Here is a 16,905-nt window from a genome sequence, read left to right as displayed (position 1 = left end):
TTCAGAGCTACCATGGAAGCCCCCAGAAGCCGCAGGGAGCTCAGGCACACCAGGTCAGGGGCTCTCAGGCAGCTTCTGCAAATCAAAGCTTCATTCTGACCCACCCTCTAACAGAGCCTGTGGGTTGGTAATCCCTGTGAGGAAGATGATCCAAAGCAGGTTCCCCAAGTCAGCTCTGCAGGAAACCAGTTCTAAGGGAGGAAAATACACTATGTTCAAGGAGCCTTACGTCTCCTTCCACTGTCAGTCTCTTTTCCGGGTTTCTGTCTGAGTTCCAAATGTTCCTGTTTAGGAAATACTGGGAAACTCCTGGATGGAAAGCCTCCCAGTAAGGCCACGCTGGAACCACAAGGGGGCAGGCTTGGCCAATGCACGTTTCAAAGAGTTGTGTCACCTTCCCATGGCGGTTGGAGGGGAGAGGGAGGATGGCACGGTGTAAAGTCTGCATGAGGAGAGTAGGGTTCTTCCTAGGGATAAGTTTATGTTTTATGTAAGCTCACATGAAATTAAAAAAAAAAAAAGGGAGTTCTTAGATGAACATTCAAGGAGGCTTTTTTTAAAACAGACTTCAACAATGTCATAGGTGTAAGAAGGGAGAGGCCAGGGAGAGACCTGCCATTGCCTCATTCAGCCCAGCACCTAGAGAGCACCTGGAGCTGGGAAAGTGGCCAGTTGGAGGCAAACCCACATGTTGCAAGGTGGAAACAGCAATGATAACAGCCTGAGATGAAGCTCGGCATACTTCACAAGTCAGTTGGTTTCCCCTTCAGTGCTGAGCAAAATAAATAAATAAATGAAACAGTTACCTGTGAATGGATTCTGACTCAGGGCGACCCCATGTGTGTCAGAGTAGACCTGTGCTCCATAGGGCTTTCAAGGGCTGAGTTTTAGGAAGCAGATGGCCAGACCTTTCTTCTGAGGTTCCTCTGGGTGGATTTGAACCACCAACCTTAACCGATTGCACCACCCAGGGACTCCTTAGTTGCCCCAGTTTTCAGCTGCAGAAGCTGCACCATAAGTTGGTTTAAATAATGCGTCTGCAGTCCTCGTGCAGCTAACCACAGAGTTTCGGCCAGAACTCCCTGCTCCTATCCCTGCTCCAAAAGATCTCCCAGGCAATCTGCTGGGCCCCGCCTCTGACCCCCAAATGAATTCATCAGCAGCTAGTTACTGAGAGCTACTGTGGCCAGAGTGGAAGGTCTCCCAGCCCCTCTGGCTCTGAAAGAAAGCCCAGGATTTCAGCCTGACGCGGGCTCTTCCTAGGAACACTCCTTCCTTCCAGAGCACATCCGCACCTTTATTCAGGTGTCTCTGAAATCACCATAGGTGGGCTTTGCTTTAACAAACCCAATCCATGAATGAACATTGGACTTACATAAATTACAGACTGGGGGAAGACAGCTTTGTTCAATTACACCCAAAGTCCCTTAAAATAGCAAAGTTCCCACACCTCCCACCCTATTTCTCAAGCATTTAAAACAGAATTAAACTTACAAGACTTCGATTTACATCCAACTTGGTAGGAATTCATCTACCACGGATTCACCCACATCAAGGAGGAGGAATAAAATAAGTGGTTAGGGGGCGCAGCCTCTGGCTCTGACTGAGTCCCACTCACTAGCCAGAAGGGAGCCAGCAGACTGGTCTGAGCCATTGGCAGCAACGAACCTTTACTGAGCCCACTTTAATCATGGCTGGGTGCTCCAACCTTAACGAGCCTCTAATCTAGCGGGAAGAGATGAAAAGGGCTCCCAGACTGCTTTAACACACAGGCAGGGGTGGGTTAACCAGTCAGCAAGGTATGCGCGGGCTTCATTGTGTTTACTTAGTAATCTGTAGCACATAATTTCACATGAGTGAATTTCACAATTTCAAAGATATGGTGTAAAACACATGAAATTGTGCGCAACCCATGTGTACATTGCTTATTGGGTAATCTGCCCCTGCATGACAGAGCCAGAGATGCAATGGATTAACAGGCGGTTGTATCTGAGATGGGCCCTCAAGGTTGGCCAGAACTTTCATAGATGCAAATAAGGCAGAGAGGGTATCTAGGCTGAGGAGACCATGAGCAAAAAGGCAGGAGGGCAGGCAAGCAGAGGGTGTATTGGGAGAACGTCAAGAAGCATTCCATCTCTCTCCAACTAGATCATATGCTCCACAAAGCTAAGGACTGCATCTGATGGTTCTTGGTATTCCCCCCGCAGTGCCTGGCAGAGGGCTGTGAACCTAGCAGGGTGGGGGTCCTGAAATATTGTTTTAGGTTGAACTTCTCAAAAGGCAGGACATCCCCTCAAGGCAATGGGGCAGATGTGTCGATAGGGAGTTGATTTACTGGCATACACAAGCTGTACCAGTTATGAATTAATTGCCTCTCGGCTGCAAATCCACCCTTCATTGCCCCTCATGGGATGCCTAGGTGGAACCCTGTAAGTAGTTCTCTTGCCAGCTGGCACAATGTTAAACTCGCCAGTAGAGGGCGCCAGAGAGACATCTCAGGAGAAAGGGGCTTCTCTTCTGGTTCTGACGTATGTTCTCTTGCTAGGCAGTGCTGCGGTGCTTGGCCTGCCTGCACAACACCTAGTGGTGCTCACCTTGAGAGTTTCAGTGGCACCTTCCCGACAGGTTTCCCAGCTGAGGTTTCCTCCAGAAACTCTTTGGTGACTTCAACATCACTGCCAAGGCAGCTAGCTTCCCAGAGAATTTTGTCGGCATCCCCTTGGGCGGGTTCCTGCTCACCAGCCTCACCCTGCAGCACCTCGGCAAACGTTTACACCATCCAGTGGGCTACAGCCACGCCTTCTCCAATGAGGCCTGAATCTCAGCCTTAGAGGGGGCTGCTCCCCAATGTATTCCTTCCCGTATTTACAGTTCTCTTTACCCCGAGGTCTACTCTGTCCTATAGGGTCACTATGAGTCAGAATTGACTCGAGGGCAGTGGGTTGGGTTTGGTTTTGGTTACCCCTAGGAAGTAAATCCCCTGTTGTTGTTAGGTGTCGTGGAGTCGATTCTGACTCATAGGGACCCCATGTGACAGGGTAGAACAACTCCGTTGGGTTTTCTCAGCCGTAATCTTTACGGAAGCAAATAGCCAGGTCTTTCTCCCGCGGAGCCTCTGGGTGGGTTCAAACCACCAAATTTTCAGTTAGCAGTTGAGCACTTAACCATTTGCGCCACCAGAGCTCCAAACCCTGTTACTAGTTAGTAATTCTTTACACTATACCTTCCCTATTTGATTCCTGTGTGGTTTCTGCCTCCTAACTGGACCCCTGCCTGGTGCAGCACACGTATACACGCATTCACACACATCCTTGCGTATTTCCTGGAAGGGCCCTCATCAGGCAGCTTCTAGCTCCCTGTTCAGTCTAACTTCCCCCAACTAATCCTTGAAGCATCCTGAGTCATTGTTCTTCTCACCCAGGGTTTAGTGAGAACCACTCTAAGTATTTTTAACAGGAAGGGGTTTAATACAGGACTTTGGTACTTACAGAACCATCAGAAGGGCTGGACTGACAACGGTCAGGGAAAACCAGCACTGCTTTCAGGAGAGCAAAAGCTTGCAGAAATCTCAGGAAACCTCCATGAAAAATTAGCTCAGTTGCCTGCAGCACCAAAGTGGTTATTTACCAAGATAGGGCCCAGAAACCAATGTAAGGTTACCTCCTGTCTGTTGACTGCCTACATTTGCCCACTACCACCAGACAAGAATAATCGCTCCTCCTTCTCTTGTGCCCTTGAAATCGCCTACGAGTGCCTCTCATGGGCAGATCTAACCTGGAATGTGGTTGTTGCAGGCCTTTCCCCTGCAATGCAGAAAGTAGAAGGGCTGGGGATGATGCCCCATTGTCAATGAACAATCCTGAAGAACATCTTCTCATTCCTACCCACAAGGAACAGCACAGGGCTAGGCACCTTGGAAGGATTTGGAAAAGATCGCTGACTAAATTGGTTAAGCATATGACCAGGTACTAAGTACTTCCACGTATGTTTTCTCATTCGATATCCTGTAAGGCAGGTAGATCCAGAATTAATATCCCCATTTTATAAATAAGGAAACAGAGGTGCAGGACGTTAAGTGACTGGCCCAGGTATAAGTGGCAGAGCCAGAACCCTAACCCAGGTGTTTTGAATTCCAAAGCTGGTACGTTTTCCTCAACACCACAGCCACCTCCAGACTAAATGAGCAAGATCTTCAGTTGGAGGAGTCAGAAAGATGGCAGAACGATGTTCTCTCCTCTTTACCAGACCCTCCTGCAGCAATATCCTTAACCCAGGGTGGGAGTGAGCCTACAATAGTCCAACCCCACAGCACAGCCTCCCAAAAGCCACAGAGTGGTCAAAAGCTTAGGTCCTGGAGTCAGACCACCTGGGCTTATATCCTGGCTCAACCTCTTCCTTGCTGTGTAACTGTGGGCAGGTTACTTAATCTCTCTGTACCTCAGTTCCCACTTTGGTTAAGATACAAATAATAACTCATATGGTTGTTCCAAAAATCAAGATAATTCAGGAAAAATTCCCAGTGCCTAGTACTCGGTTGTTGTTGCTTTCAGTGGCTGGTGGCTCTGCCTCATGGTAACCTTATGTATGCTGGGGTTGTTAGATGCCGTCGAGTCGGTTCTGACTCCTAGCGACCCGGTGTACAACAAAACGAAACACTGCTTGGTCCTGCGCCATCCTCACAATCATTGTTATGCTTCGGCCATTGTTGCAGCCACTGTGTCAATCCATCTCGTTGAGGGTCTTCCTCTTTTTCACCGACCCTCCACTTTACCAAGGATGATGTCCTTCTCCAGGGACTGGTCCCTCCTGATAACATGTCCAAAGTATCTAAGACACAGTCTCGTCATCCTCCCTTCTAAGGAGCACTTGGCTGTATTTCGTCCAAGACAGACTTGTTCCTTCTTCTGGCAGTCCATGATGTATTCAATATTCCTCACCAACATCATAATTCAAAGGCATCAGTTCTTCTTCTGTCTTCCTTATTCATTGTCCAGCTTTCACATACATATGAGGCAATTGAAAATATCATGGCTTGGGTCAGGCGTACCTTAGTCCTCAAAGTAACATCTTTGTTTTTCAACACTTCAAAGAAGTCTTTTGCAGCAGATTTGCCCAATGCAATACGTCATCTGATTTCCTGATGTATAACAGAACAAAGCGTCACCTGGTCCTGTGCCATCTTCATGATCATTGGCATGTTTGAGTCCGTTGTTTGGTTATTGTATCAATCCATCTCACTGAGGGCCTCCCCTAACTTACCAAACACAATGACCCTTTCTAGCAACTGGGGTACATGGTTAGCATTCAGTAAATGTAAACTCTTATTACCATTATTATTATAATCCTCCAAATGCTCTAGCACACCTGAGCTGACATGTCTCAAAGTCACAGCAGAGACTATGCCTGAGACAGCTAGGAGGGGAAGAGGACATTTCAGGAGTAAGACATCTCTGCTGACACCTGGTTGAAATGAAGATCAGAGCTGGGGAGGGAGAAATAGAACAGCGGAAAGAACGACCAAGTGGCTCGCAAATCCTTGCCTGTCCTCAACCAGAACAAGTTATACATCCTACATTTTCTCCACCTATGCTGAGCCCTGGTGGTGCAGTAGTTAAAGCGCTTGACTGCTAACCCAAAAGTCAGCAATTCGAAACCACCCGTGGCTCTGTGGGAGAAAGATGTGGCAGTCTGCTTCCGTAAAGATTTACAGCCTTGGAAACCCTATAGTCGCTATGAGTCAGGATTGACTAGACGGCCGTGGGTAGGTGGAGCAAAGATCTCTCCTCTGGACACATTTTAAAATTTTAATTGAAAGAGTAATACATGCACATATTTTAAAAACAGAAAGATCAAAGAGTTCCAAATGGTATACAGTTAAGAATAAGTCTCCCTCCCACCCCAAGCCCCCAACTCCTGAGCTCCCCCACTTCAGAGGCCATCATCATGGACCAGTTTCTTGTGTGTCTCTCAAGGCATATTCTAGGTGTATACAAGTATAACATATTATCATATTTTAATACATACGAGAGCACTGTTATTGCTTTTCCAATAAATAATAGATCTTGGAGAGCATTCTATATTTGTACTAATGCATTGACCTTATTAATTTCCTTGAATCTTATTCTTTCTAACAGCTGCATAGTATTCTTGATATAGATATAGCACTGATTATTTAACCAGATCCTTTCTGGTGGGAATTTAAGTTATTTCCAGTCTTTGGCCATTGTAAACAATGCTGTAATAAACATCTATGCACATACTTCTTTTCTTCTTATGAGGCAGACACTATCTCACCTCTTAAAGTTGGAACGCAAAGACCATCCTTATGGTCTAGTGCAGCACCACCGGGGAGGAGCTGGGAAACCTGCATTCCAGTCCTGACTCAACCACTAATGCCCTTTGCATCCAAATACAAATCCCTTTATCTCTCTGTATGACTCGAGTTCCTGGCTTGTCAGGCAACAATAATTGTACCTGCTGTAAATGGTCTCACAAGGGCATTCTGAGAGTCAAGTGAGATAATGTACATGAAAGCTTGTGAGTGCTGTATTAATACACAAGTCTCCCATCTGGCTATTTGCTAAACCTACAACTGATATGTGCTCTGTGAGCATGCTCATCCATCTTCCCCACGGTGCCTGCTATAGCCACTGCCCCTCCTCAGGGAAACTGGCCCACTAGACAGCTCCTGCTTGCAGATGACCAAAGGCTGGTGTGCATTGGACTGTATGATCCTGCCTTCCCCATCTTTCCACTTCCTCACTGTTCACTAAACTGGGCTGGGGACCTTCCTAATCTATAGGCTGCCCAGTGGCTGGAATGAAAAGCTCTGCTCAAATAGAGACAAACTAGGTCATTCTGATTCTTGCTTTTGCAAAAGTCAAGCAGGAAATCATGAGTGAAGCAGACTGTTAGGACAGACATGACACTGTAGGATGCACAGGCAGAAGCCAGGCAGTCAGACCATGAAGCGTCATTAGCAAGCTGAAGTTATGAGTAAGTTGAAATTGCAGAAGCAGAAACCTTACAAACACTGAAGCTATGAGGTAGGAAAAAAGTGAGGAAGGATATTGGCAAGAAGTGAGAGGAGACAGAGAAGCAGAGACACCAAAATCAGCTGCATTACAAACTGCAGATGTACCAGCCATGGCTACCGACTGGATCCCCACAGTTGTCCTGGGTCCAGCATAGCCTCTGTGAGGGCCAGTCATTCCCCGTGCCTGTTTCTGGGCTCCCATGTGATTTGGTCTCCCTTGTTCCGTCATGACACTTTACTGTAACCTCCCTTTTCCTGAGCTAAGTGGGGGAGGGGGAAGGGCAGAGGGAGATTTTCATGGCTGCCAAGAGTGCCACATCAACCCAAGGCTCATAGACATTATCTCCCCAACTTCCTGAGGTGTTTCCCAAAGGACAGGTTTGTGATGCTCTCTCCTTGGAAAGGGGATAGTCCCAACCTCTGCTTTGCTTTTGGAATGCACTGCTTTGCTTAATGAATTAATGAATTTCATGGAGGTCAGTGTAGGGGGAGGGTAGAGCAGGCAGAGAGCAGAAATGGAGAGGCAACTGGATTATAATTATCCATTGGGGCTTTGCTCATGCTGATCCTTTCTTTTACCCAAATTCCATCCACCTTTCTTGTCACCTCTTCCACCAAATCTTCCCCAGCTCCTCTAGCCATATTAGCTCTGCCCTTCTTGACTACTGTGGTAGATTGCCTTATTGGCCCCAATTCTTCATCCTGCCCAGTATCCACACCTTTTACCATATGTCTTTGCAGTTCTTGCAACTAAAGGGGCAGAGTACATTTCCTCATCATTTAACTCTATGTTTAGCCCAAGGTGCCATGTCTTTGGGACAGTCTGTGTCCATAAGAAGCCCCCAAGGTAGCAGGTGACTCTTAACCTGGTAGTTTATTTCTTTACTTTTAATTTTTTATTATGAAGAATTCCAAATACAAAATCAGAGAAAATAGTAAAACTTCCGTGATTGGCTTTGGCCAACAGAATAAAAGGGAAGTGGCGGTATACCAGTTCCAGGACTCTTGTGCCTCTACAACTGCTATGAAAAGAGCATTCCCAGGCTAGCCCACTGTTCCTGCGAAGAGGATGAGAGGCACGTGGAGAAGACCTGCCTTGGCCAGGCCCTCCAGTTGAGCCACCCTAGATCAGCAAACTCTTAGATCCCTGAGCTAAATGGATGCTTATTTTTGAATGCTCCTGAGACTTTCAGCTTGTTTGACATACAGCAAAAGCAGATACAACTGCCAATAGCACTTATTGTACATTTCAGTACTTGATGATATTTAACAGCAGTTGATTATTTAGCCATATATAATCGTTCCTTTGTGCAGCCTCTCCTAGCTAAGATCACCAGATTTAGCAAATGAAAATACAGGATGCCCAGTTAAATTTGGATTTCAGATAAATAATGAATAATTTTTTAGTATGTCTCATGCAATTTTTAGAACATATTTGTACTAAAAATTATTCGTTATTTATCTGAAATCCAAATTTAACTGGGCATCCTGAATTTATCTGGCAACCCTACTCTTAGTCCTTGAGGCAGGATAGACATCTTACACAGTAATAATGAGACAGTTCCTGTGGTTACCACCATAATGCCAGGAAAGGAATATCATGGTTCAGTTAAAGTAGATGTTCAAGGAGGACAGAAGGTAGAGATTGAGTACTATCTTCTCTCCAGCGACAAACCTACCCCATTTTAATAATAAGGATGTCTCAGTCTCTGAGTGCTGCTGTAACAAAAACTACCACAAGTGCGTGGATTTAAAGAACAGAAATTTATTGTCTCACAGTTCAGGAGGCTAGAAGTTCAAATTCAAGGTATGGCTGTAGGAGAGGTCCTTCTTTGTCTGTTTCAGCTTCTAGTAGCTGCCAGCAATCCTTGGCATTCCTGGGCTTGTAGATGCATCTGCTGTATGTATCTGTCTTCACATGGCATCTTCCCCCTGTGTGTGTTTCTGCGTCTGTTCTGCTCTTTTTATAACTCAGATGTGATTAGCTTTAGGACCCTCCCTAGTCTGGTAAGGCCTCATAACATAACAAAAGAAAACTTCTATTTCCAAAAAGGGTTATATTTACAAGTGCAGGGTTAGGATTTCAGCATAACTTTTTGAGGGACACACCTCCATCCATACCATTTACTTAGCCTGTGTAAGGGCAGGCAGTGGGCTAAATACACTGTCTTATTTTGTCATCATATCAATGCTGCAATGCAGAGGGAGAAAAAAAACCCACTGCCATTGAATTGATTCTGACTCACACCAACCCCATATGTTACAGTGTAGAACTACTCCATGGGGTTTTCTTGGCTGTAATTTTTTACAAAATCAGATCACCAGCCTTTCTTCCACAGTGCCACTGGGTGGGTTCGAACCGCCAACCTTTAGGTTAGGAGATGAGTGCAAACCATTTGCACCACCCAGGGACCTTAGGGAAGTGGTTAAATTATTACCCTCATTTAAAAACGAGTATGCTAGGGATACAGTCATAGAAACCTCTTATGTACAGCCAAACACTTCCCGGGATGAAGATACTAGGCTTGAAGGTGACGGACCATAGACTTAGGGGACATCTACATCAATTGGCATAACATAGTGCATAAAGACAATGTTCTACATCCCACTTTGGTGAGTAGGTTCCGGGGTCTTAAAAGTTTGCAAGCGGCCATCTAAGATACAACTAGTGGTCACTTCCCATCTGGAGTAAAGGAAAGTGAAGAAAACCAAAGACTCAAGGGCGCAATTAGTCCAAAGGACTAATGGACCACATGCACCACAGCCTACACGACCCCAAGACCAGAAGAACTAGATGGCGCCCGGCTACCACCACCAACCAGTCTGACCATAGAGGACCCCGGACAGAGCAGGAGAAAAATGTAGAACAAAAAACCAAGTTCATAAAAAAAAAGAAAAGACCAGACTTACTGGATGGATAGAGGCGGGAGGAACCCCCGACACTGGAGGAACCCCCGAGACTATGACACCCCTCTGACTTGGAACTGTAGCCATTCCCAGATACCACCTTCCAGCCAAGCAATAGACAGCCTATAAATTAAACAATAACACCCGAAAAGAACGTGCTCCATAGAACAATCATATGAGACCAAAAGGGCAACATGTGCCCAAAAGCATAGATCAGAAGGCAGGAAGGGATAAGAAAACCAGGTGAAAGGGAACCGGGAAGCCAGGGCAGAAATGGGAAGCGTGTTGACACACAGTGTGGGGATTGCAACCAATGTCATGGAACACTTTGTGTACAATTTGTTGATTGGGAAACTAATTTGCTCTGTAAACTTTCATCTAAAACGCAATAATTTTTTTTTTTTAAATGAGTACACTGAGCATCGCAGGGGTAAAGTAACATTCCCTTGGTCATACAGCTGGAGAGACTAGCAAAGCTAGCCTTCAAACGCAGCTTTTTCTCTTTCCACAATGCAACACTGCCTCCAACTACCAAAAATGTTTTGCTGTGGTTTTCACAGAACTGAAGATGGCACCTTTTCTGGTCCCCCTCAATCCTTTCTATAGCACCTAGGAGTATAAATAACCAGGGATTGTGGAGCTAATTGTGGCTCAACCCAATACAATCTGCATTTAAAAGCGGGACCCAAAGGAATGGATTTCAAATGGTGGAATTCTAGTTTTCAAAGCAGTCCCTAGTGGTGGGAAAGTGCCTCCCTGCAGCTCTTTATAACAGCACCTCAAAGGTATCACACTCTCTGCCAAACAGACCCTAGCAACTGGTAGAATGTGGGCTATTATGAGGACAGGGGATTGTGATGGTGGCTGGGCTGTGGAGTCTGGTGAGCTCAAATGCTAGTGCCTCAAAAGAGGCCCCTGTCAGCAACATTGGCCCCCATCAGCAACATTGTGGTCTCCTGAATGACAACTGAGGACAGGGAAGTGATGGAAGCCCGGGGGGCGGGAGAAAGCTGCCCAACCTTCCCCAAGATGGCGCCTGGTGATCCCATTGCTGAAGGGAAGTCAAAGGCTTCTTTGGTAAGGGGGAAGCCGGGTCTCACTGTCTAGCCTGGTCATTCAGGGGGAGGGCAGGTACACTGGGGACATGTTATAGGAGCTGAATACTATGAGATTCCAGATTGCTGCCAAGAAGGGCAGGTGACATGCACTCATGCCTGTAACTGGCACCCCCTCAAACTGTCGCCAAGGACCCGGTAGCCCTTCACAAGATGGTGAAGTCACTTGAAGCTGGCATTGGTCTCTACCATCTACCTCCCTATTGGGGCCCTTCCCTCCCTCTTTGGTTGGGACCCTGCTCCTCCCATCACCCTTTGGTTGGTCCCCATATGTTTGAATTCTCTCAGCATAGACCCTAGGTTTCTTTCTCCCTCTTAGTCCCCAAAGAATCCTGTGTCTGACTGGTCTCAATGTTATGTAGAGTTAGAGGGTGGCGAGGTTACCTCTGTGGTGATTTGAAAATAGCTAGGAAGCAGGGCTTCAAATCAGTTCCTTCAGGTTCGAACCTCTGCTGAGAATGTGCGTGTCTAACAAGCTCCCTGCTAAGAATTTGCGTTTCCACCCCAGATATACTGAGTCAGAATCTACGTTTTAACAAGATCCCCGGGTGATTCTTACGTATAACTTCCTGGAAACTTGTTAGACATGCACATTCTCAGCAGGGAACTTGTTAGAAATACACATTCTCAGCACGGGTTTGAACCAGAACAAACTGCTTCCCAGCCCTTCTAGGAAGACAGACTTCTACCTCAACTTCCCAGTGCCTCCACTGGCACCTTCAAGGCGCCATTCCTTTGTGTTAGCTTGCGCTCTTGTTCTCAACCCTCAGGTCCTAACGCCTCCCTGTAAGTGCATTTCTAAGGACTGCGTCTACATCTTTACAATTCACAACACCCTTCCTCTTGTGGCTAGGGAGTGTCGTGCGCGTGGGGCGAGCAGCCCTATACTGACTCCTCCGTCCCCCCAGCCCACTCCTGCCCAGGAAGCAGATCCCCCGAAGCCAGACTCCTCCTACGAGGAGATGGAGACTTGCGAGGAGCGAGGCTGCCAAGGGCCGCCGAAGCCGCTGCCCCTCAAGGCCGGCCCTACCACCAAGGGCCAGGCGGGCGACGGGCCCCAACTCGCGGAGCTGCCCCCGGAACCCGGGACCAAGCGCCCCGTTGAGATAGAGCTGGAGAAGATGCGCATGGAGTTCGAGCTCACGCGGCTCAAGTACGTGCACGAGGAGAACCAGCGGCAGCGGCAGCACGAGGAGGTGATGGAGCAGCTGCAGCAGCAGGCGGCGCCCCGCCTGGTGGGTGACATTGGCCGAGAGGCCCAGGGGATGAGACGCAGGGTAGGGGGATGGGGGAGGCACAGCGGTGGACTGAGATGCGGGGCCGGGGCGGAGGGAGTGTCCCTGCCTGCACTGGGAACCCACCTTACCTGCTAGCAGCGGCGTCCACTCCTGCAGAGCCTGGAATCACAGCTGGAAGGGACTCATTGTCCACACAGGCCGCCTCCAGGCCCTTCCCTTCTGGGTCACTTGCAGAGATGGACTGCCCGCGGCTTTAGAGATGGCTGCATCACACAGAATAGCTCTGTTAGAAAGAGCTTCCATGTTGAGCTAGAAATCCAACTCTCTCACAAGAGTTGGCCCCCAGAGGGGCCCCTGAGCCACCTTGTCCACTTGATGGCCCTTTTAGTAGCTTAAGACAGGTATGCCCATGGCTTCTTTCTCCGGGAAATATATCCCCAGTCTCCAACATTTCCTCTTTGACCGGATTTCCACCATTCTCCATCCCTGTTTTCATGCCTGGGAACTTAAGTCAGAATCCCACCTACTGTCTGGCCAGTGGGTTCTGATAGAACCATCCCCTTCCTTGATCAGGCCTGCATTTGCTCTGTGGATCGCCCTGCCTTGTGGTCAGCTGAGACTTAAGACATTCTTTCACAAGGAATGTACAATTCTCCCCTAACTTGTCCTAAAAGGGGATAAGAAAACCTACTAGAGATTAGCTGAGATGTGAAGTGCTTCAAACTGTGGCTGAGCCATCATGAGCACTGGATGGTAGAAAATGTTCTTTTTTAAAGCGGTGTTGCCTAGGCTATTTAAAGTCAGACAGTCCTGGGTTAAAATCGTGGGGCTCTACCATGTGTAAGCTGAGTGGGCAAGTTACCAGACCTCTTTGAGCCTCGATTTGCTCCTCTGTACAGTAATACCTACGTCATAGGGTTGCTGTGAGTGTTACGTGGGAGAATGCGTGTAAAGCGCTTTGCAGTGAGCCTGGCACATTAGGTAACACTCAATAAATGTTAGTTATTACCATTTTTATGTACTCATGCAATTAACTTCTTGACCCAAATGCAGCAATTTACATTTATCTCTTTTCAATTTTATTGGGATGTAATATATTAGCTATGCTTCCCAGCTCTGAGTCATCCATAATTCTGAGAAGCTTGCCTTCTGTCTTTATCCAAGTCGTTGCTATAATTGTTGAAGAGGATATGCCCTCAGGTAAATACCACTAAAGCTCTCCTTACAGGTTAGCGATGTTCCATTAATCCGCATCCATGAGTTATATTTTATCCAGCTCACATTTCTCCACCTTGTCCAAAAACTATCCTGAGACACGCTGTCAAATGGTTTCCCAGAATTAAGATATTTCAGTACCTAAAGCATTTCGCCAACTGACTCGTCATTTTTTTAAAAAAAAAAAGAAAAATAGGTTTGGTTTTGCACGATTGAGTCTTAATGAACACATGCTGGCTTCTAACAATATCACCTTTTTTCTTGCTCAGAACATATCTGTTCAATTATACACTAATTGATTTTGCTGGGCCAGCTCAAGCTTATGGAGCTGAGATTTCCAGAATCCATCTTCCCCACTCCCCACCCCCCACCACCTTCTCTTTCTCTTTTCGAAAATCTAGGAAATATTTTCCTGTCTCTTAAGATTCTGGCATGTTGCCTGATATTTTTTAATTCCCATAAATAAGTTCCATTTCCAAACTTGTGATTTTTCTCTGTCCCCTGGGATAAAGTTTGTCATAAGTTAGAGCCTAGAACTACTATTTAAAGCAGATAAATGGTATTGGACTAGGCCTTTTGGTCTGTAGCTCCACCTAACCATGTTGCTTTTCCCTTTTTTTAGTTCAAAAATCTTTCTCCTTGCTGGATGAAATGGAAACCCTTGGAAACTGTATAGTTCTATCTGCTCTCTGTCCTCTGCTTAAAATATAGACCATGTAAAGTGTTTTGGAAAGTCTAAAGAATTTCATAAATGCATGTTTTGTTATCAAAATCATCATTATCACCCATCAGCATTTCAGACTGAAAGCATGCAGAATGCAGAAAGGTGACAGAAAGTCTGTGGCTCCAGAGCTGCACTGAGTCTGCAGGGAACGGTGGGGTCAGTCCAGCCTCTCCCATCAGAACACTGGGTTTCCTCCTCTGGTCTTCAACCTTCCTTGCCATTCATTTGAGAGGGAGCATCACTGTCGTAATTTTCTGCTCCCCTCCATGTTATTTCGTTGCCTTTGTTTTGGGTGGTTGTTTCAACAATGATGCCTCCAGGACCCCCCGCCTTTTGAAATAATGTGCAAAAGTGTTTTATGACTTTTGTGCATTTACAAAAGATGAGGCATTGACTTGATTTTAAAGCTCCCCCAGATCCCCTTTCTTTTTGTGGATGGATTGAAAATACTTCTTTGCGTGATTTTTTTTTTTTTTTTTGTAGCTAGTTTGGGGCATCTCAGTCCCTGCCACCTGGCTGCTTACAACAAAATATAGCATGATTTTAAAAAATATTTTAAAGAATAAACCATAGATGATGCCTTTTTAACTATAGATCAGTACCAACTTTTGCCTTAGTTAAAAGTTGATGCTTTCTATAGTTGAAATGGGGACTGTTGGATCCTTATTGTATGGATTCCAGAAAAGAGCAGCTCCCAGGCAGGATCAGCCAGACAACTCAAGCAGCTTTCCCCACAACCCAGCACTCCCAGGGTTTAGGGAGACCCCATCACCTGGCTCTTAACACCTGCCCTCAGAAGAGACCAAACTCTGGGCTGAGGGACCATAGACTGGTCCAATGTGACATGTGCCAGGAGCCAGGGGATGAGAAACAGTCATTTGTATCTGAGGGACCCCCTCTCAGTCTGCCACTGCCTGAAAACAAGGATTAATGTTGGGGCAAATCATCCAGAGAACATCCCCAAGACCCAGGGTCCAGAAGTGAGGATGTTTGAGTCAGAGAGACCCTGCCCACATATGTAACTCAGATGGGAAGTATGGGACAGGCAGAAAGGAAGGCGTTTGTCTGATAAAAGCAGGCTCAAGAAGGAAAAAAATAATGAGTCCTTCCTATGTGCCAGTTACTTTATTAGGAATTTTTCATTTATTGTCTCACTCTTCTTCCTTATGCTCTTGTGAAGTGGGCACTATTAGCCCTTTACTGAGGTAAGGAAGATAACTTGCCTGGACTTATAGTCAGGCAGGGACAGAACAGAATTGAAACGCAGATCTGTCTGGCTTTTAAGCCCAGAGCGGCCAAGCCTTGGTTTGCCAGCTGCACTGTCTTCTTTCCTCTACAGTTTTCAGGAGGGCTCCAGGATCTCCTGCTCCCCCAGAACCAGTTTGCCATGTTCCTGTACTGCTTCATCTTTATACACATAGTTTATGTCACCAAGGAGATGGTCGTCTTTCTCTTCTCCAAGCATTACCTCTTCTGCATTGCAGCCATTTTGCTCTATTTGATTAAAACTTTGTGGCCATACTTCCAAGTGCCTTTAGTCTCTCCATCACTGGGAATCCCCATTCTAGGGTGTCATCAGGACATGATCGAAATTAGCTGCCACCCTGTCTTCCTCCTCCCTTCCTGGAACCTCTTTCCCTCATGTCGTGCCTCCCTCCAGTCAGAACCTTCTCCTAGGGAAGACCTTGCTTTCAACCATTTAAACTTTAGTGTGAAGAAAAATGTTCAGGCCTCTTGTACTAAGCCTGAGTTCTCACTGTGGACGAAGATGCTTTGTCCTGAGGACTTCATTTTCGATCTGGCATGTAAAGAGCTTGGAAGTCATCACTCTCATAACAAGAAAAAAGCAGAAACTGAAAAAGAACAACTCTTCTGAGATCCCACAGAGAATTGAGGTCACAGAGCAAACCAGCACTCCAAAAACTGGAGGCACAGGTAGACGTAGAAAAATCAAAGCTTACCAGGAGCAGAAACCACCGCGAGACCCAGCATCGAGTAGGAACACTAAAAGGGTAATTGACTGACTGCTAGAGACTGAGCGTGGACTAGAGGTAAAAACTCCTGGTGGCATAGCTTTTAAGGGGAGCCCCCACATTTTATGAGTTTTACCTCCAGGAGCTCCACCAGGTTCTCACTGTGAGGGTCAGAGAAAAATCTCTCCTCACAGGGGAAGGGGAAAAATAACCATTTTGAAATAAGCCCAGAGTGCTTTGTTTTCCTTAACAATGACCTGCCCTCAAGTAAAACGAATTTACCTAAGCCTAACCAACTTTAGTTTTATCAGAGCCTAACTGAAGGGAGGGAGGGAAATACCTAACTCCAGCTCCCTCTAGCCTTCCTGTCTCACCTAAGGTATAAAAACAAAACAAAAAAGCTGAAAAGCACTTGTGAAGATCACAGCCCAGGGGCACAGACTCATTCAAAGGCTGAGACCTAATCATAGGATGATAGAACACCCCCCCAACATCAGTGGGGCTCTTATATAACAAAAGGGGGCTACAGCTGAAGAGAACTGTAAGGCTCAGACCTATTTAAAGACTCTCTGGGGAAACCCAAGAACAGGGGAGACAAAAGCAAAGGCACAAGAGGAAATTTTAGCTTCTGAACCTACAGCTACAAGAAACAGTAAGTATAGCCTAATTCCTTGCCAGGTAAACATAAAACTTCACA

At 46.4% G+C, this 16,905-nt stretch overlaps 1 protein-coding gene across 1 annotated transcript; it reads left to right on the top strand.

Moving 5' to 3' along the window:
* The first annotated feature begins 10,903 nt into the window (after positions 1-10,903).
* TMEM247 (transmembrane protein 247) lies at positions 10,904-16,168 on the top strand. The gene is made up of 3 exons (XM_023734702.1): positions 10,904-11,020; positions 11,982-12,293; positions 15,575-16,168. The coding sequence occupies exons 1-3, from the start codon at positions 10,904-10,906 to the stop codon at positions 16,109-16,111; spliced, it is 966 nt and encodes a 321-aa protein (XP_023590470.1). The 3' UTR covers positions 16,112-16,168.
* The last annotated feature ends 737 nt before the right edge of the window (positions 16,169-16,905 follow it).

Source organism: Trichechus manatus, unplaced genomic scaffold (genome assembly GCF_000243295.1).
Source record: "Trichechus manatus latirostris isolate Lorelei unplaced genomic scaffold, TriManLat1.0 scaffold00005, whole genome shotgun sequence".
Lineage (NCBI taxonomy): Eukaryota > Metazoa > Chordata > Mammalia > Sirenia > Trichechidae > Trichechus > Trichechus manatus.
This window is presented reverse-complemented; position numbering and strand designations above follow the sequence as displayed.

What these genes read in the sequence shown, in the direction of transcription:
- TMEM247 (XM_023734702.1), top strand. Translation starts at nt 10,904, where the DNA reads ATGACAACTGAGGACAGGGAAGTGATGGAAGCCCGGGGGGCGGGAGAA. An exon ending in GGAAGTCAAAGGCTTCTTTG is followed by an intron (nt 11,021 to 11,981) that starts GTAAGGGGGAAG and finishes ACTCCTGCCCAG; the next exon opens with GAAGCAGATCCCCCGAAGCC. An exon ending in AGCAGGCGGCGCCCCGCCTG is followed by an intron (nt 12,294 to 15,574) that starts GTGGGTGACATT and finishes TTTCCTCTACAG; the next exon opens with TTTTCAGGAGGGCTCCAGGA.